Source organism: Falco naumanni, chromosome 9, assembly GCF_017639655.2.
Source record: "Falco naumanni isolate bFalNau1 chromosome 9, bFalNau1.pat, whole genome shotgun sequence".
Classification (NCBI taxonomy): domain Eukaryota; kingdom Metazoa; phylum Chordata; class Aves; order Falconiformes; family Falconidae; genus Falco; species Falco naumanni.
The window spans coordinates 14,756,037-14,781,573 of NC_054062.1; the positions used below are offsets into that span (position 1 = coordinate 14,756,037).

General features: G+C 39.8%; 1 protein-coding gene across 7 annotated transcripts in view; it reads left to right on the top strand.

The window, feature by feature from the left end:
- The window catches only part of SEC24C (SEC24 homolog C, COPII coat complex component), a 37,684-nt gene that overhangs the window by 807 nt on the left and 11,340 nt on the right, over positions 1-25,537 (top strand). For 2 of the 7 annotated variants that reach the window (XM_040606714.1, XM_040606716.1), the window contains exons 2-12: positions 167-312; positions 7,132-7,334; positions 10,248-10,334; positions 12,845-12,986; positions 13,988-14,166; positions 15,317-15,766; positions 17,052-17,182; positions 18,446-18,514; positions 20,279-20,390; positions 21,211-21,338; positions 24,034-24,172. In XM_040606714.1, coding sequence (XP_040462648.1) covers positions 7,160-7,334; positions 10,248-10,334; positions 12,845-12,986; positions 13,988-14,166; positions 15,317-15,766; positions 17,052-17,182; positions 18,446-18,514; positions 20,279-20,390; positions 21,211-21,338; positions 24,034-24,172 — 1,612 coding nt within the window. In that variant the 5' untranslated portion in view covers positions 167-312; positions 7,132-7,159. The remainder of the gene's footprint in view (positions 1-166; positions 313-7,131; positions 7,335-10,247; positions 10,335-12,844; positions 12,987-13,987; positions 14,167-15,316; positions 15,767-17,051; positions 17,183-18,445; positions 18,515-20,278; positions 20,391-21,210; positions 21,339-24,033; positions 24,173-25,537) is intronic. The other 5 variants (XM_040606717.1, XM_040606718.1, XM_040606720.1 and 2 more) reach the window with 3 other exon arrangements.

Here is a 25,537-nt window from a genome sequence, read left to right on the forward strand (position 1 = left end):
ATGGTGTTGGGGCTTGCTTTCTGTCTTTTGGAGCAATGCTCTTTTGTACTAGAATGAAATTTAGTGTCATTTCTTTTTGTTCTTGGGATGTACTTCAGTGTTTTTCAGTAGAGTCGGGTTGGTTTCATTTCTTTTTATTCTTGGGCTATATGTGTGTATTTTTCAGTGTATGCGTATGGTGTCTAAGCTCTGAAATCCTTATTGGAGAGACTTTGCAGCACCATCCAGACTGGGCCTCCTTGGTGACTGTCACACCGTCCCTGAAGTTCTGTTTAAATTTCCTGGCTGACGGAACTGGTTGCAGAAACATAGGTGAATTGCTTATGTCCACATCGGAAGTTATCCACCAGACTTAATATTTGTACTGTCATGTTAAAATACAGATTTTTTTTTTTTCAGTTTGGTACTCAGTGTTGGTTTTTAGACATTAATGTGATAGTTCCATAAAAATATTTCTAGATCCTTTTCTGTAACAGGGTTCCTTGGGCAACTTTGCCAAATGTTGGGGGAAGGATGTTGAAGGAGAGAAGTTGCTATCTGACACATATGCAATGTCTTTTTTTTTATGTTCTTTACTGGCAGCATAAAATCACACCACTAGAATGGGGGGTGTCTCATTGCTGATAAAGTCTCGCTTATTAAGATGAAGTTGTCCTGAGTAGGTTTAGGGAACTTGGCATTAACCTTTTTTTTTTCTTTCCCCTCCCCTTCTACTAAAGTAGGTGTTCTGTTAGAAATATATGTGGTCTAGAGCCTCTCTCTTTAGAGGAGACTTATCTTCAATCACATATATACGCTGTCTGTGAAAGCATAAGCATTTTTGTCCAGTTTAGTGCATAAAAGTTTCCTGCTTCTGGAACTCCCCGTTTTCACTTGAAGCTGCATTGCTCAGGATTCTTTATTGCTATAGACAGGCTGTGTGGAGTGGACACCAATATAAAGAATATTTCTTCTCAGTGTGCTGTGACATTTGTTCCAGGTTCTAATTTCATGGCCAAAAGCTGAGTTATAGCAATGAACAGACATCTAAAGGGTTATTTCTTTAATGAGTCGTTTGATGCTTGTACCTCTTTGAATGTTTTCTCCTGCTACTATAGGACTATATTTTCTTCCTGTAATACTTATTATCAGGAGGGTCAAAAATCCAAGAAAGAATTGATGGTTGGCTAAGGAAGGGCAAGGTACAAGGAGTGATTAAAAGTGATCAACCACAAGGTCTCCGCAGGAAAGAGAAGGTGGATGTTTCTTGTTCTTTAGGTTTGAAAAGCATTATTAGCAATGAACTGGGAAGATAGAGCTTGTTCATTTATGTTCAGCAAGATTCTGTGTTACCATAGCAAACACTAAAAGACAGTATACACTGGGTGGTATGTGTTAGGGAAAGCTGAATCTGAAGTTCTTTGTTTCTTACGAGTGATAGGAATTGCGTAATGCATATTTGTGTAGAGGAAGTCAGAGTACAGAAATTTTGAGCAAAAGATGGCCAGTGTTACAATGTATGTGAAGAAAACTGGTTTAACATTATAACATAGGTTTTAGTCTTATTCTGTATATCCCTATTTACCTATTCTGCCTTCTGCCCTCTTCTCTAAACTACTCTTGTAACTTTTTCTAATCAATTACACTTGTGCAAAGCTCACAGAAATGAGTCAGATGACTTCACATGTTGTAACATATATGTGGAGGTAGCTCAGGAAGAGAAATCTTTCACTGTGGTTTTGTCTGTGTCATTTTTTTCAACGACTTTTGCCTCCACAGCGTTGCTGTCCGGTTCAAAAACTGAGCATTTTTTAAGTATTTCCTTAGAGTTTTATTATAGGGAGAGAGAGAGAGATGTAAATCAGTCCCATCAGGAGACTTATGCCAGCAAAGAGTGTAAAATCTTACTGAAGTAAGAATCCGGTGATGGTGACAGGGGTTGGAAACTATGGTAGGTTTAAGATTAGGTCAAGACTAAGCTGTTTTTTTGTAGTCAGTTTTTAACCACTTTCACTCTTCTAACTTGTGTGTTGTATCGGACTTGCCCAGGATGATGAATCAGTCTAACAAAACGGTGTTTAATGCGGCCTTTCTTTAGAGGAACACAGAAGTGATCACACCTTAGATGTGAACCGTGATTTTTATGTCCTGAAGCCTGAAAGACCCTTTCAATCAGTCTGGGAAAGACTGGACTGTAAAAATCTGTTCCAGTACGGTTGTGTAAAGAAGTTCTAGCAGCTAGTATGTCCTCTCTTCGCCTGAAGGTGTTTTCAGTGAAAATATGGTGGCTTCTGGACTTTCAGTAATAGTAGATTGTAAAGTTTCATTTTGAAAACGGTGTGTCTTATACTTCTCATGAACTGTTAAAACAGATGTTTCTGGCCATGACTCAAAATGCACAGATGAAGAAAATATTACCTGTGGTGTGACAATTTGAGAATCTGCCCAGATGGAAGGACAGAGCACCACAAAAATTCAGTGAAATTGGAGGCTCAGTTCCAGTAGTGCCATTTGGATTGATGTGGACAAATGTATGGGAGACATTGGTTATAATGGCCTTAGTGCTTCCAGATCAGTTGCCTGTCTCAGACTTCCAGAATTTTCTGTAGAAAATCAAAACAGGAGTTTCTTCCATCTGAAAAGAAACAAGTGTTCCATGAAAGGACTTAGTAGAGGCTTGTAGAGGACCTAGTCAAGCTGTCAATGAAACAAAAGCAGAGACATCTACATTCCAGAAGAGTGTTCTTGGCTCCAGAGTCTAGTTGCTTATAAGAGTAGCGCAACTTTGCTACTTCTCCAGAAAGTTGTAGAACGGAAGCGTTAAAAGCACTGTAGGCAGTACTCTGACTTGGTCTCTGAGGATGCTTTCCCATCTGTTGGAAACGATTCTGATTTCTGTGTTCAGAAATGAAGCAGACAATTTCCTTCAGTTTCAGCATACTGTAGGAGGCTATACTGTTGTCTTGGTGGTTTGTGTTTGTTTTTTTTTTTGTGGTTTTTTTTGTTTTGTTTTTTTAGGGTCAGTCTCCCTAGAAATTGAAACAAACAAGACTTATTTCTCTGGGACCAGTAAAAAAGGCACTAGCATCGTTCTGAAGGAAAGTAATTCTGCTGTATTCTTTAGAAAGCGATCAAGAACTGATGAGATGAAGCTTTTTTGTTTCAAAAGGGAATTAACAGTGAATGCATACCATAAAAAATGATGAATATGTAGTTTTCAGTGATTTGGGAGATTTGCTGATTGAAACAAGCTCATATGAATCACTGGTTTTTGGTTTGTTGGTGTTTGTTGTTTTTTTTTTTTTAAAAACAGTGCAGGTTTTATGGCCTTTTTTTGTCTGCTTTGTTTGGATATGAAGGAATCTGGAAACTACTGTAAAAGCTAAAAGATTCCATGCCCCCCTGCTGCTGGACACAACACCTCCCCCCCAGTATTACTGTGTATTTTTCCTCCCATCAGTTCATTGCTGATCTGCAGTGGTTGTCCTGTATAACAACATTACAGTATGAATTTTAGCTGCGTACCTATTTTGACCAAAACTTCAACTGCCTTTATGCAGAGAAATAGAAAACAGCATAGAGTGCTTCCTGCTTTGCAGGAAAATTATTTGTTATTTATGGTAATGACCACTTGTTGTCATAGTATTTTCCCAATAGCATGAGTCCTGTGTGCTCGAGCTTTGTGCTGGGTAGGAATGTGATGTTCAACAGCGTGTTTTAATATTATGTTTGGCTTAGTTTTGGTAATGTGTTACGACATGCAAAGGAATATCCTCAGTATTTTTATACTGTAACAGCCTGTTTCCTCCATTTATCCCTATCTGGTTTATGTATTTCATTCTTTCTGTGATTCCCCCCCCCGCCATGTCATAACACAGCATAAAATTCTCCCTTTCCCCCATATGTCTTCAAGTGACCAGGTTCTAATTTATATGTATATTTTTTGGGTGGAGACAACATGAATGCTGTTTGATACAATTGACTTATGCTGGAGGAGAAGGAAAATGGACTCATTCAGTGACAACTGTCTTAACCCTTCTCAGAGGTGGATACTCTTGGCCCCGCCCTTTATGGTATTCCACATCAGTGATGAGCAAGCCTGCCACTAGCCTTATGTTTACAGCAAGTCGAGCAACCAAAATAATGAAGCAGCCTTGTCCTCAGCTTCAACACCATGCTTGTTCTTGAGTCTTCTCCCTCCTTGACCCTGTGGGAGTATAGAGCAACATGAGCTTGTGCAGCGGTGGAGATGAGCCTGTGCTGGCTGCCACATGGGCCAGCTGAAGGTCTGACATGTATCTGCCTTTTAGCTGGGGCACTGAGTTAGAACCATCTCCTTGGTGGAGCTACTTTTTCCATAAAAGTGAAGGAAAATATCTCAGAACTCTTTTCCTCTGTAAGACTTGCATTAAGTGAGCTTACATCTTGGTTTCAGTGTTATTGTGGAGAGAGCAACAAGCCATCAGATACTACCCAGTCAAGCAGGAGTACACACATGAGAGAGGGGAGGGAAGGCTAAAAAGCCCATAGTAAAAGATCATCAGGTAAGATTGCTTACTGAGTATACACTCACAACAGTAAGTCAGAAGTGGTTTACGAGGGACATGCTTGAGTTCTTGCCCCATTGTGCTTTTTTAAAAAAAAGAAAAAGCATGAAAGATCCTGTAGTAATTCCTTGTTCAAATGTTAGATCCGTTCAGGGATTTCTGTAGGTGTGACTTGTGAAGAGTGTCTTAATGATTATAGCTCAGGAGGTCCTGCAGGATGCTGCTGCTTTGCCTGCAGCTCTTCCTGGAGGACCTGTTTGTAGGAGCAGCAACTAGAAGCCAAGTTTCTGATGCACAATCCAATAGGCAATACTCAGGGGCAGGAAGAAGAGAAAGCAGCCCTCCTTCCTTGGCAGAAAGCCCTGCTTGGATGTTCCAAGATGTGTGGGTAGAGTAGCTTTTGCGCTGCGTTCTCCCTTCCCTTTACCCCTGCCTTTGCAGGAGCAGTGCTCCTGCTTTACTGTTTGTGCTGAGCAGGAGGTGTTTGGGGCTTGGTCAGTGATTGCAGTCTGGGGACACTGGTTGCCTACCTGGGGAGGAAGAGGTTAACCTTCAGGAGAACTTGGGAAGGGACCAGGTCCCAAAGTCCAGCTTTTCTGGCCTCATGGCTGCTCAGGTTAGACTGTTCTGCAGAACTATATCAAAGGTGGTGTGGTAAATGATAATCTTTAGAAATTACTTGCTTGCTGTCATGTTTATTGTGTGTGATCATGTATAAAAACACTGCAGGCTGATCAAAAATTCTGGCACGCTGTTGTAAGCTGTTGCAAATGACATATGTTACTTTCAAGTGCAAATTACCATTAAATATCAAAGATAAGTTCCTTTTCTAAACAAAAGCCCTATCATTACCCTTATACAGCTTGATGAATAAAGATATAAAACTTCATTTATTTCCCTTCTTATAAAATTTAATATCTGATTTCAGACTAAGCGTTAGCATTCTTAGTATTGACATTTGTCATGTTTGCTAGCTATGGGAGTTTAAATGTAATACATATGTATTATGCTAGCTTCTGTAAATAATTAGATCGCTCTGTTGTGATATATGTATTTTCCCTTTATTTTATGTATATGGATCTGAAATAATTTCTTTCTATGTGGAGGGTTCTTGCAGAGCTGTAGTTATTTTCATACATTTCCTGTATAGCTGTGGTGTCAATTGTTGAAATAATTCTTTGACATCATATTTCTGGTAATGTGAAGAAGCAACCTTAGCATTGGTTGGCATACTGTAGTCAATGTATAAGCAAAACAGCTCGTGTGTTTGTTATCCGCTTGAGTTAAGCTTGCAAATTCCTTGCTGGGATTTGCCTCCACTGGCTGGTGGCTGTTAGAGCTGTGCATCTCCTCTGTGTTAAGATTTACTATGTATCTTAACACACAAGCTCATCATAAGGTTGGGAGCAAAATATGAGCGCAACATTAGTAATTTGCTTTACCTTAACTTCGTGTGTTTATATAAAATGGAGTTTTTAGTAAAAAATTAAATTGCTGTAAATACGCATTTCTTTACAGCTTTAGTGTGGATAGTCTTAGCTGGAGAGGGTAACAGTGACATATGGAGTGTCCAAAGGAGTACAGGGGATGCAAACTGCCGAGAAACAGACCAAGAGGGCATCTCCTGCCCATGAATTAATCTCTTCGGCTTTCCACAACTCAGGGGCTCTGTGGCTTATCTGTCTGTTTGGTACCATGGTATTGTAAGAATTGCCTACTTGGTTTGGGGCCTCCCAATGCCATTTTTGTTTTTCTCTTTATAAAATTAGGCAATATCTTTATACAGTTAGTTAGAGGAATTGGGAATCTGTCTGTTAAGCAAGACTTCTTGCATAACCTTGCTAAGAAACAGTTCTCCTGTCTCTGATGCTCTGGTTCAGGTCTTACACTTTTGTGTAACTCCTTTAGTGACATTTTTGCCTTGATGCCTTTCCATTTTGAACATTTTACTGAGGTGAACTGCTTTTGGAAGATCTTTGTTTTCTGAAATGTATGTACATAACAAAGGATTTAAATCATCTATTGTTTGAAGAAAAAATAAATCCAAACCCCCTTATATTGGTCCGGCTCTGGATTCTGTCAAATACTTTCAAGAAGCAACCTTTGTGGATGATGATGTGTGTTGCTTGTAGCAAGGAAACATGAGCAAGTAGATTAAAATAGAGTTGAAAACTGTTCAGTGTTACTGAAGTGTTATGTTAAGAAATCTCTAATCTGTGTCATGAAACCTGTTTTATGTTGGTCTGACATTCTGTGAGGTGGAAGTAGTTCATAAGGTGTCTGAGGAAGCTTGATGAGCATCTACTATGGAATGGCAAATTCTGGCATTTTTTTTCTAAGAGTATGATGGCAAGTCTAGCCAGGATGAAGCAGTAAATAAGTTGATTAGAATACATGGTTTCTAAACAGAGAAAATCCTTGGTTCTAACTAGCTCTTGTAAAGCATTTTTCTTACTTGAAAAAACTGCTGTGCAAGAGTAAATTACCATTAATATTTTACCTTCCCTAGTATCTCAGGAGCTTGCATTTCTGTGAAAACAGTAGCGGAGTTAGCCAGTTTGGTTTTATGTCTGCTAAAAGCTATTTTCTCCCCCCTTTTTTGCAGGTAAGATTAGTTTGGGGATGTGAATACAATGAGTGTAAACCAGCAAGCTCACACAGGGCCTCCTTATGGGCAACCTCAGCCTGGATATCACGGATACCAGCAGCCTGCCTACGGAGGACAGCCACTGCCAGGGGTTCCTCAGTCGCAATATGGAGCTTATAATGGGCCGATGCCAGGATATCAACAGCCAGGCCCTCCACAAGGTACTTCTCAGTCAGAACTTGATGGTCAATAACCTGTGAATTGTTGCGTGCATGGAATTTTTTCTGTGTACTTCTTATTATTAGTCTTTATTTTGTAGTACCAATTATCTTTTCTGCTGTATGTGGTTTATGTGATGTTAAACATGTTCTGTACATTGTGGGGTTATTGCTCTGTCACTTGTCCATTTTAGTAGGGCTTACTCTTCTTTTAGTAGCTTATAAAATTAACATGTTGAAAAGCACAGCCTGCTTTTTGTCTGTATGTCCCTGCCCCTGTGGTACTGAAGCACCTGACTAGAACAGTCTTCTGATGAGGTTATGTTGAGGGGCAGCCAGTAGGGACTCTTCACAGATTTATGATTGAGACTGCCTTGCATTATTACGTAGAAAGATCTGCACTCCATCCTGAAAGATTAAGACATACAACTCTTGGTAGGCAGAAAGTGTATTTGGAGCTATTTTCTTTAATGGCTTTAAAATCAATAGAAAGTTTGTGGACATGTGGCAGGCTGATGTGTTCCAAAAGTTCCCTGGTTCTGCAGGATCATATCACTTGTTGGTTTTGTTTGTTTTAAAAAAAAAACCAACAAACTATAGCAGGTCAACTCTCTTCTGTTTTCAAAAGAAAAGCATACTTAAAATTATTGAAGAATTGCAGGAGTTTTTGTTTCTGCGTACCTGAATTGCTTTGGGAGATTAATAGTGACTTTAACATCTGAAGTGTAGAGGAGAAAATACCTGTTGCTTTTGAGTAGAAGTATTTCTGCCTTTCAAAACCATCTCAGTTCAGCTGAGATAAGCACAACACAAACTTTCACTCTGAAATGTTTGCTTAGATTTCAGATCGGTATTCGAAGGAAATGAGGAATGTAGTTATGGTCTCCCCTCCAAGTACGTCTTGAATTTTTTTGCAATTTCTTGAATTTTAAACCAAACTCGGTGAGAAGGATAGAGTAATGAAAGTGCCTGTGTAGTTACCTTGAAACTAACAAGTGGGAGAGTGAGGTTTGGGAGCTGGAGTTAGCAGAGTAGTGGTATAGAAGAAGAATTAGTGTGGTGTGCTAAAGAATGGGTTATTCAGTTGGTCCATCTTCCTTTTCTTTCCTTAATTCTCTTCCTACACTCCTCTCAATAAGTCTCTTCAAACAGCACTTATAATCTGTGAGTTTTGAACTAATTTTACAGAGGGTTTAAATTCCTGTAAAAGTAATGAAAATCAGCACTGGGCTGAGGAAAGAAACCCTGCTCCCTGGGAAGTCAGAGGCAGAGCTCAGCTGTTGAGTGCTCTGTTTGGCTGCTCAGTGTAGCCATTGACTAACCAGTGTTTCCTGTCCCATGGAAAGAATGGGGAAAAAATGGACTTGCTTCAGTGAGTGAGAGAAGGAGATTGAAGAAGGACGAAGTTTACTACAGATTTGTTGGAAAAGCTTCATCAGTGCAGCTATTCATAGAAAACAGGTTTTGGCTGTTAGCAGCGTGAAGAATGTTTAGGATGTTTGTGAAAAGAAACCAGTAAGCATCTGCCATCATGTACTTCAAGAACTTTCAGACTTTACAAGCCTGAAAAGCATTGTTTTTAAGGGAATTAACTTTTTTACTTCTGATTTTTTTTCTGGCTTGGCATTTCAAATTTTAGAACAGAAATGTGGTTCGTCATGGCTCAGTAAGGAATATAACTGTAAAGCTTGATAAACATGCATATAAACTTGTGCAGATTAAAAATGCAGATTTTGTTTGTGCCATCAATGGTTGAAAGGTAGTGTGACACTGAGGGCAACAAGGTGGTCTCATCTGGACAACAGAAATGTATTGCACCAGTCTTTAGTACCTCCTCATGGAGTTTATTAATCGGCAAAGGCTGCCCATGGTTTTTAGAGATTTCTCTTCCATCTTTTCCTAAATACAGTCTGCTATGTCTAGGAAGGGTGGTCTCAGAAGAAATCTCAGTTGTCAAGTTGTGCATTTTGGACCTATTGATGTAAATCCAAGATTCCTGTCTTCAGAAGGAAGGAATGTTAAATTTGGAGCACGACACAACAGCTAGAAGTTGACCTGTGAGGGGATGCTAAATATGACATCCAGGTGGAAGAGGCAGGCAAACAATGCATTATCAAAGAGAGCAGGCAGGTGATAGTGAAGACAGTGAAAGTTATCCTTTCTACCTTCATTGCTAACACGTTATGTTTATTGCAGGTCTTTGTAGCAAGACCTGGTGTAGGTGCATAATGTAGAGAGAATTAATTTCAGAGGCACTAGAGTGACTGGAGTTTAGTTGAACACTGAGTGGTAAAAGGAAAACTGCCAATGTTACTCTGTGATCTCAAAGTAGTTGTCTTAAAGCTTTATTTTAAAAATAACAATAAAATTGCTTGGAGGACTGAGTGTGGAGAAGTGTTAAGAACAAGTGTCATCCTGTCAGGGAGTCTTTCGCATCTGATTTGTGACAAACCCTAGCTCTAACTAATGGGAACATGGGAATGCTGTGCCAGCGATGCTAGTCTTGCTTGGGACCAGAAGTGGTGTACTGTGCTGCTAGCCGAAAATAGCTGCTTCTTGCTGTGAGAATGTCAGAAGAACCGGGACCTGTTGGTTACCTTATGGTGAGGTCACGCAGTTGAAAGTGTAAACACAATTATCTGAATACCAGTGACAATTAGGCTGCCACTGGATTTTTTTATGTAGACTCAGTTTATGAAAATACTAACACTTGTATTAATGTTAATATATGAACTATGTTAGTAATGTTATGCATGGCAGCACAGTGAGAGGGAGTGTAGCTCAAGGAATAATGTGGTAAATGTGGCGTGGATTTTGTGTGTGTATTTTCTGCACTGCAGACTGCTCTCAGCATTGGAAACTGTCTCTTGGTGCTTTCTCTCAGGCTCCATTTACTGGTATATTCTGTCTTTCCAGGTTACTTTCCTTCCTTGGGGTTCCCTGCAAAGGGCTCTCCTGTATCTCTCAACTCTGACACTTCTACTCTTGCACCTAATTTCATAGGTAAATGGGGTCCTTTCTGTGGGAATGTTTGTGTTGTGCTGCTGCTTCTGTGCCAAGTTCACATTTAATATGGGTATTTATCTCAAAGGTGTGGCTACCTGATTATTCAGGCAGAGGTGGGTGGACACTTCCCAATCTATTTGTAGGCAGCACTCCAGAAACATAAATATGATATGAAGAAATAATCCTAGCAGAAACCCCTTATGCCTGCAGTTTCATAGATAATGAATTGACTTGTGACTTGTGACTATTTTCGGAAGACTGTTTCAACACCTGAATTGGCCTGTTCAGGTTCTGCCAGGGAGAATCCTTAGTTTAAAAGAATGCAGTCTTCCACCTGAGAGCAAAATAAAACGTGAGGTTTGAAACGATAGCATTGCAATGAAGAAAGGAAAAATCTCCCCAAGCACCAGGAGGTTGTTATTGGAATTCATGAGATTTTTGTAACTTGCGCTTTCCTTCAAGGGGTAAAAAGTTTTTAGCTTCTTTGGCTATAGCATGGAAACCAAATATATGTTAGAAATAATGACGATCCCAAAATCTGTGACTTGAAGAAAGAAAAACTTGCAAAGCTTGGGGTCAAGATATAAGAATTAGAAAAACTGCAAGAAATCTTTGTTTCTATTCTTTCCAACTAGTGGCATTTTGGAAGAGCTATTCCAGCAGCATCAATTTGTTCAGATGAGTAGGGTGTCAGAACTGGCCAAGAGCATGTAGTGTTGGGGCATTTCCCATTTTGCTGTCTGTGATGAGTAAGAACAATATCTCATAGGTGTTGAAGGGGAGCTTCAAAATTCCTCAAGAGTAATGAATCTTAAGCTCATAAACCACTAGATATTCATACTTGTTCCAGTGAATTTAGAGGGTATTTGGGCAGTCTGTGGTAATGGTTACAGAAGTATATTTGTGACAAGAACTAGAAAAAGAAGACTTCAGAAGATTTTTCTGAAGTAAGCATGTATTTGACGAATTGTATGCTTGTTAAAGTTGGGGGAGGAAAAGTTAATTTAATGTAAAAAAAACCCCAAAACGCCCCAAATGCAACAAAAACCAGTGTAGAATCCCTCCTGGAACTGGATTAAATATGCTTTCAAAGACAAAAGATAACAGAGCTAGTTTATGTGTACTATCAGAGGGAAGAGATTCCAAAATAGATGAAAGGATATCAAATTAACTGAAAAGGTGTCAGAAAAGACATACAGAAATAGAAATACCACGCAACATACAAATAGAGATTGGGCTTAGCCAGAGGAACATTAGGACAAAGGTGCTATAACAGTAGTTCAGAAAAGACAAGATTTAATGAGAGGAGGTGTATAAAAATAATACATGGTTCTGGAAATGATTAAATCCTGTCGCAAAATGAAGAACAGGAGGAGGTTTAGTAATAAAGAAAAAAAGCCCCAAGATTGCTGGTTATTCATACAAGGTATATTAATGCCTTACTTGAATTTACATCCACAAGCTTATTAAGAATTACTTGTAGCAGATAAAATGAAAATATATGTATGAGTTGAAACCTCATGCTTTGGTGTATAAGTGATACTGTAGAATTGAGAAATGGTTTTTCTTATTTCCTGTTTCATAATAGTTCCACCCAAGAAGGTTTCAGAGTCCCTTGTAAATTTGTCAAGCCAGTCACCATCAGAGATGTAACAGCGTGATTGTGCTGCCCTGGTCTCATGGGGCAGTTTATTTAGTCATCTGTATTTAACGATACCCCCCATACGTGAAATATGTCTCCTCGTGGTTATCAGGCATGGTCATGTAGTGGTTCTAATTATCAGCATTTTTAACATAATATTAATAAAATGGAATTTTATAGTCTCTTCTGGAAGTAGATGCTGCGGTTGGTCTGCTGGTATTGTATTCTGTGGAGAGTGTGAAGACTTGTTTCTGAGGCAAGTATGTTGAGGCTGTGACTGAACCAGCTCAGTCTGAAAGATGAGAAAGTATTCGTTTTGCCCTCCCACCTTGAGAGGTTGGGGTGAACAGTCTGTGGTGCCCCCATTATGTTACATATAAAAGCAGTCAGTTGGATATAATTTTTGAAAACTGAGTCTACTCACAGAACCTGCTTACCTTCCAAGCAGGGAAAATTGGCCTGTAATGAACAACTAGGTTCCATGTGAGTATTCTCCTTGGTCTGGATAAAAATAATTGGATTTGGAGGGGAAAGAATTTAATACCTTATTGACAAGATAACTTTTTTTTTTTCCCCCATGGAAAGATGAAATCGTCTTTTGAAAACCTTCCACAGTATGGATTTTCTGCTTGGTCTGTGTGGAGATGGTGACTAGTGGCAGGGGCTAAAAATATTTGTGCTTTCAGTTTTGCTAGTTCTGATATAGTAGTGTAAATTATTTGTTGCTTGTGGAGTATTGATACATCAATTTGGCCACTGCTTAACTGTTTCTGCACATTTTTATTTCTTGAATTTTTTGTGGTAGTTGGTTTGGGTCCTTGTTTCTGTGAGTAACTTGTGATATTTTTTTCTTTTACATCTGTAGGTTCATTAAGAGCCCCTCCAACATCTGGAGCTCCCCCTCCAGCCTCTGGAGCATCTCTTACTTCTGGCCACGTGGCATACAGTCCGTTTGGACATGGAGATGTGCAGAATGGGATTCCAGCCTCAGCAGCCCCAATGCAGAGGTACACAGAAGAAGAGCAATTAATAACAAAGGCTTCCCTTGGCAGACCTGTGCTAGGTCTAGACCTTTTAGGATCTTAAGCAAACTAAATACTTTGTTCTTCCTGTGGTGGACATTGACTTTCTTTATTGCTTCCTTATTATTTTGGGACGACATTTTGCCATAGGGGTATTTGTTAGACAATTAAGAGTATCTGGAAATTAAAAACTTCTGGAAGGATATAAGCAGATGCCAGCAACTGATCTGAAGTCAGTCTTCAGTTCTCCGAAGACTTTGTTGTGGTAGTCGTTCCTCATAAGGAATTTTCTGATACCCATAATCTGTCTTGTTTTAAACCAATTGCATCCACACAGCCATAGTATTTGATTCCTTGGCAATGTGAATTGATCTCTGTCTGGAGCATGTTGCTGTCTGTCATTACTGAGTAATTCCTTAGTGTTGGGACTGGGTCCTTTTCTCTTCATTATGGATCCCTGAATTATCTTCATCAAAAGCTCTTGGGCATCTTCTCCTGAAAGATATTGCTTTTACCTCTGTGGTGGGAAGTGGCAACAGTCCTTTCTGCTTCATTCCCGTTACTGGTTATGGGAATGGGTGGGTTTTGCTGCCTTCTGGTTAAGCTCAGCACTTGTCAGCTGGAGAGTCCAAATCCTTTGAGCACCACAGCATTTTTACAAAGCTGCGCAGGCCTTGCTGTTGCTCGCCCCGAAGGTTCTGTTGTAGTATCTCTGTTTGTTGCGATAACTAAAGTTGAATTAACAAAAAAAATGTTACAAACGTTGAGTTTCTATTTTAAAAACTAATAGTTTTGGGTTTTTTGATGAAAGGGATTCAAATCCACGCAGGTTATGTAATTATTTTTCTGAAATTGAGCTACAATGCTTCATGTAAATAATTGAGACCTAGCTAGTGTTTATGTGATAGAACAATTTTAAAAGCACAGAGAATTGTAACTGCTTGTATAATGGGGAATCCAGTGAAATTTCTCATCTTCCTTTTCAGGACACCTGCTTCTCAGCCGTTTCTGCCAGGCTCAGCACCCACGCCTGTCAGCCAGACATCTACGCTCCAGCAATATGGTCCCCCCCCAGCCAGTGTACAGCAGCTCAGCAATCACATGGCAGGGATGACAATTGGCAGTCCTGCAGCCTCTGCTCCTCCCCCAGCTGGACTGGGCTATGGTGAGGTGCTTTTCATTTATGCTAGTAATTTCATAAAAGATTTGCTCGTCAATAATTCATTACCATTCGGTGATGGGAATTCTGAGTGTTGACATCTGCCATAGCAAATGGTACTTTCCTTGACTAATAAGGTCATCCTTGGGGAAAACAGAACTGAGGCTATTGTAGGAGACAATGCAGGAAGTACTGCAAGGCATGAGTAACAAAAGAGAGTAACAGTATTTCGCCTCAACTAGGTGAAACACAGTAACAGTCTGTCCCCAAGTAAGCTGTTAAGAGAGTCTACCTGCTTCACCACCATTATGCAGCAGCCCAGTCAAAAATAAGGAGAGAGGGCTCAGTAAATCACAAAGGGCTGAAACTGCTCTGTATGATTCTCTGCGGAGTTTTGCTGGAAGTTGAGAAGAAACTTAATTAAACAGTATAATCTGAATTTAGATATTTTGTTCTATTGTATTAGATCTGTGGTCCCACTGCTGTAGATTACAGGACTCTTTTAGACTAGAGATCTGTCTTCAGTATGTGTAAGCTGGTCTGCCTACACTGATTATTTTTTTTTTTTTTTCAAATTGTTTTGGTAAAGTACTTTGATAAGCATCTCGTACTCTAACACAGTCTTCATAGGAAAATCAGGAGTAAGGGATGCAGATTTCTTCAGCCTTTTGGCAATGTGTTTGTCTAAAATAATCCTTAGAAATAGGACAGCGGTAAATACATAAGATACTAGTTCCAAAGCTCAGAACTATTCTTGAACTACAGGCTCCAAGTTAGTGTGGACTTTAAGGTACAAACTTATTTCAGCTCAAGAAATCTGTAGGCAGACTTTTGGTGGTTCTTGTTTTGCATACTCCTGGCTTTGCCCCTTTTTTTCTGGCCCTGAATCCTGTATTCTTATTTTGTAAAGTAAGAAGCTCAGACTTTGAGACAGAGGACAATGAAAGAACTATCAAGTTTCAGATCCCTTGGAGGAGTTTCAGCACTCTGATCAGTTTAGGAGGGTGTTCACTTAAGGTTTGTCTCTACTAGCACTGGCAAGTCCATCTGAAGATGAGTGGTAGACCTATTTAGATGATCTAGTCAAATAGGTTTTGCCTGCATCTTGTTTGTCTTGAGGATAGAAGAAAATAATGTTCTGTCGTCTTCTTATCAGGTCCCCCAACATCGGTTGCCCCAGTCTCAGGAAGCTTTAGTGCAACAGGATCTGGTCTCTACACACCTTACACTGCGAGCCAAGGACCTCCTCCTACCAGTGTGTCTCAGGGTCTTCCTTTGGCACAGCCTCCGTTTCCTGGTCAACCAGTATCAACTCAGCGCCTGCCTACTCAAGTCCCTGGCTTTGCCCCACCTCCCTCTTCTACAGGGGTTGGACCTTCCTCTTACCCTCCCACCACAGGTGCCCCAAGGCCACCTACCATGCCAGGCCCACCACTGCCTGGGCAGACAGTTGCTGGACCACCGATGCCCCAGCCTAATCATGTGTCCTCACCGCCACCTCCATCAACTATGTCAGGGCCACACCCTGGGCCTCCCATGAGTGGTCTCCATGGACCACCTCCTCCCACTCATCCTCCTCAGCCAGGATACCAAATGCAGCAGAATGGTGAGTATTCCTAGTGTAGGAATTGTAAGTTACGCGTGTTCTCTGTGTGCTGCATATTGAGAACCGGATTTCAGATTTGCTACTGGTGGGGCTCGTGGCTGCACTGCAGAGCTTCCCTCTTGTTTCCCTGTGCTTGTGTCTGAAGCGCAAATCAAAGATAAACAATACGATGTGTCGTTCTAAGATATTTGTTGTACAGGTTTTAATCAGATTAATGTAACTAAAGGAATCCTACCTTGCTTGGCCAAAAAGTTGTTAGTAATTAGTGCCTTAATGCTACAAAAATTTGTGATAAAAATTTCATTATGAACTTTAATTTGATGTCTGCAGCCTCATCTGTTCAAAAGTAGGGATTTGAAATCCTGAAAAGCCTTGTTATCATTTTTTTTTTTTTTTCAATTTGTGGCCATATACAATGTGCTTGAGAAGAGTTGTTAAACGTTTGAAAGCAGTTGCTACTTTTTGTCCTTTGACAAAACTGTGTATTTTTCTCCTTGTAGAACCTTTCACATTTTGTGTGTGTGCTTAGAAGTAATATCAATTAAACTTTATGAATTGATAACAATTTTAGCTGATATTTAGTCAATAACATTTACAGATAGCTAGAATAAAGTAATCATGTGCAAGTGTGGGGACTGAGAATCCTGTCCCCCATGCAGCTTTGTACAACTGGCCAGATACATGACTTAAAAATATCTGTCCAGATTGCTGTGCACCGTAAAAACACTAATGGAGTAAGTTATGTTGGTATTCCATAACTGACTCAAATTGTCTAAAGTAATGTGAAATAACATCAGGTAGTTAAAAACAAAAGAGAAAATCACTCATTAACCTATTACTATAATTTCAGACAAGCCAAAACTGCCCTAGAGAACTCTTTGCACATCTTGAGTTTGAGGAATTATGGGTCATCCACTAATTTATTTGGCTGTTCTGTGTGCACTTTCTATTAGGCAGTTCTGCAATTTAACTTAAATGTTCATAGTGCATGGTCTTAATGCATGTTGTAATCATACTCTTCTAAAACCAGTTATGTTAGTGCAAACACCTGTGTTTCCTTAAGTCTGGTTTTAAGGAGGACTGTATCTATCAGTTTACTGGATCATTGATAGAGACACACAGGTCTAAGCTGAACCACTGTGATAAATGTTTCATCCTAATTAACTGAGAAGCAACTGACTTTGTTTTTCTTGGGTTTTGACAATGACAGGAAAAGTGGGCAGTGCCTAACAAGGAGATGGCTAGTGTTAGCCATGGTTTGATTTTGCTGTCCCTTTCTTGTAAGGTTCCTTTGGGCAGGTGAGGGGTCCCCAGCCAAACTATGGAGGAGCCTATCCAGGAACACCAAATTATGGAAGTCCGCCCGGACCACCACCTCCGCCAAAACGCTTGGATCCAGATTCCATTCCTAGCCCTGTAAGCTTGCTCTGTTCTTACCAGTGTGAACTCTTCCATAGTGTCTTGACATAAAACAGAACTGACAATGACCAAAGCTGAAAATAGGTTTCTTGTTCCAAAGAACATCAGTCTGTTTTCCTGTTTGACTTTTCTCTTGTATATCTGGCTTCAGTCTTTTGTTATGAGTAAGCCCAGAAGCAATATTTTTCTTGGTGACTGAAAAAATGCACTACATATGCAAATCAATGCTCTAATTCCTTGAGTCTTTTTCTGTACTATGTTACGTTTTGAGAATCCTTGAGGGCTTTGATTAAGCTTGTTTCTGCATTTCTGAATTCTTACTTAATGACTTTCCAAGGTGAACCGATTTCAGGTTTTGAGGTGACAGTCTATGAACTGTATGATTTGTGTTTAACATATGGTGAATAGGAGTTGATCGTAGTGCTTTTCCTTTCCCTTTTCCTATATTCCGTCAAGAAGCTGGTTAGTGGGGCTTTTTGGTCATTAAGCCATGACACTACTTCAGTCAAATATGGACAACTTCTCAAATTGGGATTATCTTTGAGCCGAGGTTCTGAGAAAGGATACACAGTGATGTGTAATGGTTAGCAATGTTGAGTAATACTAAGCCTGGCAGTATGATTGCTACTGCTCTACTGTGCTGTTCCTTCCACTGCTGCTGATGCGGTTCTGTTACTGTCTCAGAAGGCCACAATCATTTGATAACAGGAAAACTTTGTAGGGCAGTGCTTAGAGTTTACTTCAGAACTATATAAATAATTTACTCTTGAGTTACATCTTAGATCTGGACTGGTGCTGTTCAGAAGTTACGGCTATTCAGAAAAGATTATCTGTTAAGACTCCAGGTTTATGTAAAGTTTATGACCATATTTATTTTTTTTTGGAATATAAGAAGTCTAATTGCTTGTCTGCTTTTCTTCTCTTCCACTAAATGAGATCTCAAATGGCTTGTGTTCAGTGCCTTAATTTTAGCATGTTCTTAAAGCATAAATCCCCAATTTCTAACCAAAATGAGCACGTGAGCCACTCCTCTATTTAGCAATGTGTTCAGAGCCCAGGCCCCATATCCTGGAAAGGCTGGTTTTGGGAGCAAGGTACGCTGCAGAAGCTCATGGTTCTTGTTGCATGAAGCAGTGTCTGAATGTATCTAATTCCAGTGCTGCAGGTTTGAGTAGAGAGAAGTAACGCTGTTACTTTTTGTTTTATTATTCTCTTCTCTCTCTTTTTTTTTTTGTGGCACTCTTTATTTTTTTAAAAAAGCAACTTAATGAGCTGCCACCCCAGCAGAAACCCAGGCACAGAATAGACCCAGATGCAATTCCTAGTCCCGTAAGTGCTGTATATATCTATGTCAGTTGTAGTCTGTGTGTTGGTGACCATCTGTGCATGCCTGAAACCTGAACTTCACCTCACTAACCCTCCATCGTTAATCCTTCATCCTTTCCTTGCTGTCTTCTGCTTGCCTTATCAAAATGAGTAACATTGCACCACAAGAGGTTGTTAAAATCTTCTCTTCTGTGATGAATGGTGAGGCAATAGAAAAGCACCGTTTCAGAAACAGATCATGAAGAATGTCTCCCCTTTGCTTTGTCTGATCTTTAGAATATCTCCTTCATCAGATTCCAACTGGCATTTTCAGTGTAAGCCATCAGTGTAATTGTCCATATGTGTGTCTCTAGTTAACATACGCACAGCATGAGCCTTTAGTCATGTTTTCTACCAGTTTTGAGCAGTATTTGATTACTGTTCTTGTTAATATACTAGTACTGGGCTAATGCTTTGAAGTTCTAAAATTGCAGATGAACTGTTTTGTTTTGATGTTAATTCCTAATATAAATATTCTAGTAGATGAATATGAGGCATGGGGAGCTGTAAACATTCTGTCATTATCTGTGCTCATACATAACCATTAAATTTTGGATTTGAAAATTTTATGTTTGTTTAGAGAATCTTACCCAAAGAAAGAAAAAAGCAGCTACCTTTTGGATTGGAAATAAAAAATCACATTTCACTTTTTTACCCTTGTATCACTTCCTCCTTGTTTAGTCGAAGTTAGTCATGTAACGGATACCAGCAGCAAGATCACCGATGTCAGCCAGTGTGTAGACTTTTGAAATGGGGCTAAATTTATCCTAGAGTAGTCGCTGTCTGATGTTATGGGAGGCTTTCTGCTGGCAACTTGGAATATAGTGAGAGGGTGGAATTTTTGCCATGCAAACTTCTGCATTTCACAATTTATTCTAAGCAGAGGCATGTGTGTTTGGTGGCAAAATAAGATCAGAAGAATGACTGCTAGCTTTAGTGCTTTCATTCAGGCACCAGTATGGAAATACAGTTAAAACTATGTATAACTATAATTTTCTGTTCCTGTGCAAAGGTCAGTGGATATTTTAGTCAAGTGAGACTGTTGCATGCATTTGCATCATCTTAGCATATTTGCATTAATGAAGAAATTGAAATACTAAGAAATTTAAGATTTTTACTGGCTTTGAAGTTTTAAGTTTGATTCATTGACAAGTCTATTGAAACTTTACCTCCCCCATCCCCACAATTCAAATCACAAACTCTTGAGCACCACGGAGTAATGAAGACTTCCACTTGACCCAGCAAGCTTCTGTCCTTATGTCAGTTAGTGGTTAGAGATAAATACATACTATGAAAACAGCGGGAACACAACAGAAGGGAAAAGCTGGGTTATCCATAGAACTTCAGCCTGAGGCTTACAGAAGTTTCTAATTTAAATGTGGCTAGGACCAGTGTACAGGGGAATACTACCAAAAATTCCTTTCTTGGTGTGTGTTTGGCTTTTATAAGTTCAGATCAGGCCTTAAAACACAAAATATGCTACTATTCAAAATACTTGGGGGAAAAATACTATTTGCATCTTGTAATTTATTGTTAACCATTAAGTACTATTCAAAATGAAACTGAGAGGTGACTGCTTGACAAAACTTATTTGCTTTAGACTTTTTATTTTTAGAGATAGTAATGTTTGCCTCAGGTCCCCCTTTCACTGCCTTACAGATAAGTTTTGGATTTTACAGTACTTGGAAACCAAACCTCCAAATATTAATCTGATGTCTTCCATCACAGATTCAAGTGATTGAAGATGACAGAAGTAACCGTGGGTCAGAACCATTTGTCACTGGAGTGAGAGGGCAGGTTCCACCTCTTGTTACTACAAATTTCTTGGTCAAAGATCAAGGTAAAATATTTCTCTTTTCCTAAACACACAAAATGCAAACCCCAAAGAGTCAGGTGACATAAATGTCCGTGTCTTGAAAGGAGAAGTTTGAAGAATTGTTTTGGTGGCGGGTGATGTATGTTTTACCAATAGGAGCTTAGTTTCAAGTCCTGTGTTGATTTGATCTCAATTTAGATTCCCCTGATTGCTTGGTAGCTAGTAAACAATTTGCAAGTAAAAAATGTTTTCCAGGGCAGGTACCTGGGACTAGCAATAGCAGGGATATCAGAAAGCAACAAATGAAGCCTCTTCTGTAGAGGCAATATCAACAGTGAAGAGCTGAAATTTACTAGCAGGATCATTTGCACTGGACTGGGAACTTTTTTTTACCAACTGGGGTGTCAGTTGGTCCATGGGCTTCACAGAGAAAGGATATTTCATCTCCTAATTTCCCATGCGTTTTTTGAGATTTAAAACTCTGTTAAAACTTTGTGATCTGATTCTACAGCCAAAATTACAAAGTCAAACAGTAGAAATGTTTGAGTTTTCTGCCTGTAGTATGTTTTAGTCTGCCAAAAGAGTGAAATGGGAATGGCATTTTAGAGGTTTAAGTTGATGTGAAGTCAAGTTAATTTGTTTTAAGGGCTTTTATTATATATAATTGATCATAAAGAGGCATTTTGTTTGGAATTCAGGGTTTGCATAGATTGAAATTAATTGATGGCTTTAGATAAGCTCTTAGTCTCTGTGGCTTCACAACGTAGACAAAGGTATATTTGTTTCTGTTCTTGAATATGAACTTGTACTGAAATTTGTGGTGATTTTTAAATTTGTTTCACAGGTAACGCAAGCCCTCGCTACATAAGATGCACATCTTATAATATTCCCTGCACCTCAGATATGGCCAAACAGTCCCAAGTTCCCCTAGCTGCTGTCATAAAACCACTGGCTACTCTACCCCCAGAGGAGGTGAGAACCATACGCAGAGTTACATACGCACTGTGTGCACGCAGAACTTGTCAGAAGAATGCTGTTAGATGTCAGCGGTTAACAGATACAGTGAGAAGGAATGTTTAGGTAATGAAGATTAGGTAAACAGTGATTCTCCCACAAGCACGTGGTAGAGATATGTAAGGGAGAAGAATCTTGTGTTCAAAACATTTAACAGTTACTTAACATTTATTATGAAATTAACATAATTTCAGCTTTTTTGCAGTAACTGTCAGGCACTGTGACCAAATGACCAAAATACTAGGATGGTCACAAGTGTGTATGCTTCAGTTGAGCTCGATTTCTTGCTTGGCCTAAAGTATTTAAATTGTTACTAATAACTGATGTTAAGTGTTTTCTAGGGTGTCAGGTTGTGGAATCGGAGGAGACTGTATCAAGCAGTACTGGTTAAGCTGTCTAATGCTCACGTACATGCCCAGCGCTGTGTGGGATGACAGTGCGAGACTTAAGGACTGGGCACTGCTGAGCTGCACTTTTGTTTCTGCCCTTGCTCTGTACAGCACTTGCTTGCTTCTAGGTGTAATGCGTGGCTAGCTAGCCTTTTATCCACTCTGTCTGGCTGTTGAGAACATGAAAGCTTCAAGAACATTGTAGAGTTAGAAATTTTATAGAATATTCTGAATACTGTGGCTACTGTGTGGTGTTAGCCTGCTTGGAGCAGGGACATAAAGATAAATACGCTTGTTAAATTTGAATACGTTTGCAGTATTATGTGCCCTGTTAAAATTAATTTCAGCATCTGATGAGGAAAGGAATAGCCTCTGGGCTTTTAAGGGCATGTTCTTCCTGATGCATTTCATTAGTGTTCCTAAACTATGGTTTGGGTTTTGAAGAGTGTTTTGTGATAAAACCAAGTTGTGAAGTTAATTCCTGTGCTTCGGTATTGTGGCTGGAGTTTAAAAGGAGCACCGCAGGAGGATGTGGTCTTACTTGAGAAACCTGGAGGCTTGTGGAGGTGCACATTTTTAGAGAAGCTTTACAGACAACTAGTTGTTAGGTCTCCTGGTGTGTTGATGCTTTGAACAACCACTGGTGACATCCAGAAAAAACGTGGCTATGGTCGGATAACTGCCCTGGAGATGTGTGAGTTCTAGCATTGGGAAGTTCTTTACAGCAAGGGCAAACTCCCTGTGGAGGGGCCCATCCAACAGATGAAGGCTCAGCTGTTTGCTGCAATAAGACTGTAAATAGATCTAAAGCTTAACATATCAGTAATGAGAGGATAAGTGTCTCATGAAAATACAGCATTCAGATAAATTCAGAATGTATAAAAAAAAATTCAGCACCTGGTTGCCAGGTGCATACCTTTGCCCTGTGATAATGTACGGTTCAGAAAGCAAAGCTCTGAGGCTTCAGAAGTGTTGCTGTGCCGTTTGGGAGTAAGTGGTCAGTGACAAGTTGTGCGTAGCACTGCATGTTTACAACACCCTTGTTGTTTGCGTGCATGTTATTGGGGGAGAGGCTGTGGAATAAAACGTATTGTGTGGAAGTACAATACCAACATTACCTGGCAATCAGAAAACTTGAAATTTTTGTTTCCTCTGAGGAGGTCAGTCTGGGTGATAGGAGCTGAGAAACATGGCTGCAGAACCATGGCATTGCCAATAAATGATTAGTGGAGCTGAATGAGAGATGTGATACATCTGTGGCACAAGGGGGGGAAAGTGATGAAAGCATTTGCTCAGCTCCTGCTCAATGAATATGTTGTCTCTTAAACATGATCAGAGGTTTAGGGTGACTGAGAGAGTTGACTGGACATCTTTAGTGTCAGAAAGCTTAAAAGTAGTTAAAACTTTCTTTTGAGCTAGGTTCTTAGTTGTGAAGGGTGCTATGAACTATGAATGCAGCTTGTAGTTTGTACAAGTTCTGTCTTAATAATTTTAAAGTGCTTCCTGCTTATTCCAAGGTTGAGAAGCTGCAGAAGTTGTCTGTATCTTATCCTGGTTTGGTGCAGAAAGAATATATTGTCAGCAAGAGTTCAAAAATAGTATCACTATGTAACAGTTTTGAGGACTTGCTATACAGTGGGGTTGAGACAAGCAGAACTTACAGATATATTGTATTTCATGGTGGACTTAAAAAATAAATCTTAACAGCTGTAATGTCTTAAGATAGCCTGGATGCTGTGGTGTTGAATATATGGCATGCAATGACTGGCTTCTGTTTTGTCAAAATGCTTTTTACAAGGGAAAAATATGAGGCGAAGAGTTGCTTTTAAAACAGCCAACCTGTGGTGAAACGTAAATTGTGTGCTCACTCCCTTGAAGTTATCGCAGCCGTTCTTTGCATGGCTTCGGTCCTTGATGTTCACTTGGGATACATCTGTGCGGTGCAGTGTGGCACTCCTGCTAGAGCTCGTGCTCCTCAAGCAGGCACCATGTAAGGTAGTGCAGCACCCTGCAGGAGTACTTGTGTGTAAGGAAGGTGGCCCATTAATGACTGCGGCCCACAAAGACCTGCAGTTTTCAGCTGCTTGAGTTGAAAAGCATTTACAAAATTCTTCTTCAGGTTTTTCCCACCCCCTGCACTCTCTCCCACAGCTAAACCCTATGCAATATATGGGGAGATAGTTCTAAGCTCTGCAATTCGTGTGGTTGCTGCTTTCTCATCATCATGTGATCTTTCTTTTAATTTTTTTCCCCTGCTTCCACAGACCCTTCCTTATTTGGTAGACCATGGAGAATCCGGCCCTGTCCGATGCAATAGGTGCAAGGCTTACATGTGCCCTTTTATGCAATTCATTGAGGGTGGAAGGAGGTTCCAGTGTTGTTTCTGCAGCTGTGTCACTGAGGGTAAGGTTTCTTCTGGAAATCGGTCTCTATTGGAGTGATCTTTGAACAAGATGCAAGCAAGTAAATGTGTACCATGTTGTGATCATATATAATGTATACTTGCTTTGATGTGTGTTTAGTCCTTAAAAAAATTCATTATAAAACATGTTCAGTGCTCAGTTCTGAAATTACGTTTGAATTAAGTAGGTGCTTATCCATTGCAGTATTATCGTACCAAATTTTTAACATGAGGTACTTGTATTGTGGCTTGAAAAATTTATTATTTATGGTGTTTTCTTAGGGTATTTCAAACTAACATTTTTCTATTTATTTGTCATTTCTCATTTACTGAGGTGTACATCTAGTCAATATCATCAGTTAAGATTATTTTTTTTTGCTCACAAAGCCTGTTTAAACACTGCTTAGAGGTGAGTTTGCAGCTAAATATGCTACAGCTGAAGAGGAATGCTCAGTATATATGCCAGTTAACCTTAGCTGCTCTTCTAAATTAATATAAAATATGCTTTTTTTAAGCAGAGGTCACTCTGTGCTGCTCATAGCATGACATCTGTAGATCTGTTTTGAAGTCACGATGGAATGTAAGGTGCAACAAACTTTAGAGTGATGTATTGAGTGTTTCATTTGGTAGCACTGGTGGCTTTTAATGGACTGTTTGTTCTTATCACCTCAGTTATGCTGTACAACTGTTTGTACAAACCAAGGTGGGAAGCTGATGGGGGGTTAGAAATGGCCAACTTTTTAAAAAAAACGTTTTTGTCTGGTGATTTCCAGCCTGCGTGCATTCCCTGCTCACTCAGCAGCTGCATGAATGGCTGTACCTGTGACAACTGAGCAGGGGCAGGAAAGGGAGGGACGCTCAGACTGCTGATGAAAGCAATGCTGTGAAAGTACAATATAGTTGTGCCTGATACTCGAGGACAATTTTTGTTCTCTGCAAAAACAATGGCGTAATTAGCTCCTACTGGATGTGTCCTTGGAGAGGAGAAGAGTGATAAGTGATATATAGTCTTTATGATATCACTTTGTTTTCTTTTGAACTGTTGAAAATGTGAATGTTTAGAATAATTTAAAGGTGGTGAATTTTATCATTACAAATAATGTCATTTTTTGTTCTCCCCTGGAGCTATATAGGCAGCTATAGCTGGAATAAGTTTTATCACACTAGCAATTCTCCAGGGGGACAGTCTGTCGTGGTAGTTCTTGGGGCCAAGGGAAATGCTTTCTTTGTTTCTGCAGCTGACTTTTGTGGGTAAAAGCTTAGCTTAACTCCCGCTTGGGCTAGGTACCAGCACAAAAGTAATGGGCACTGGGCACGTGGTTATACTTCTGGTTCCTTCCTCCTTCCTAATGCTTTACATCACGCTG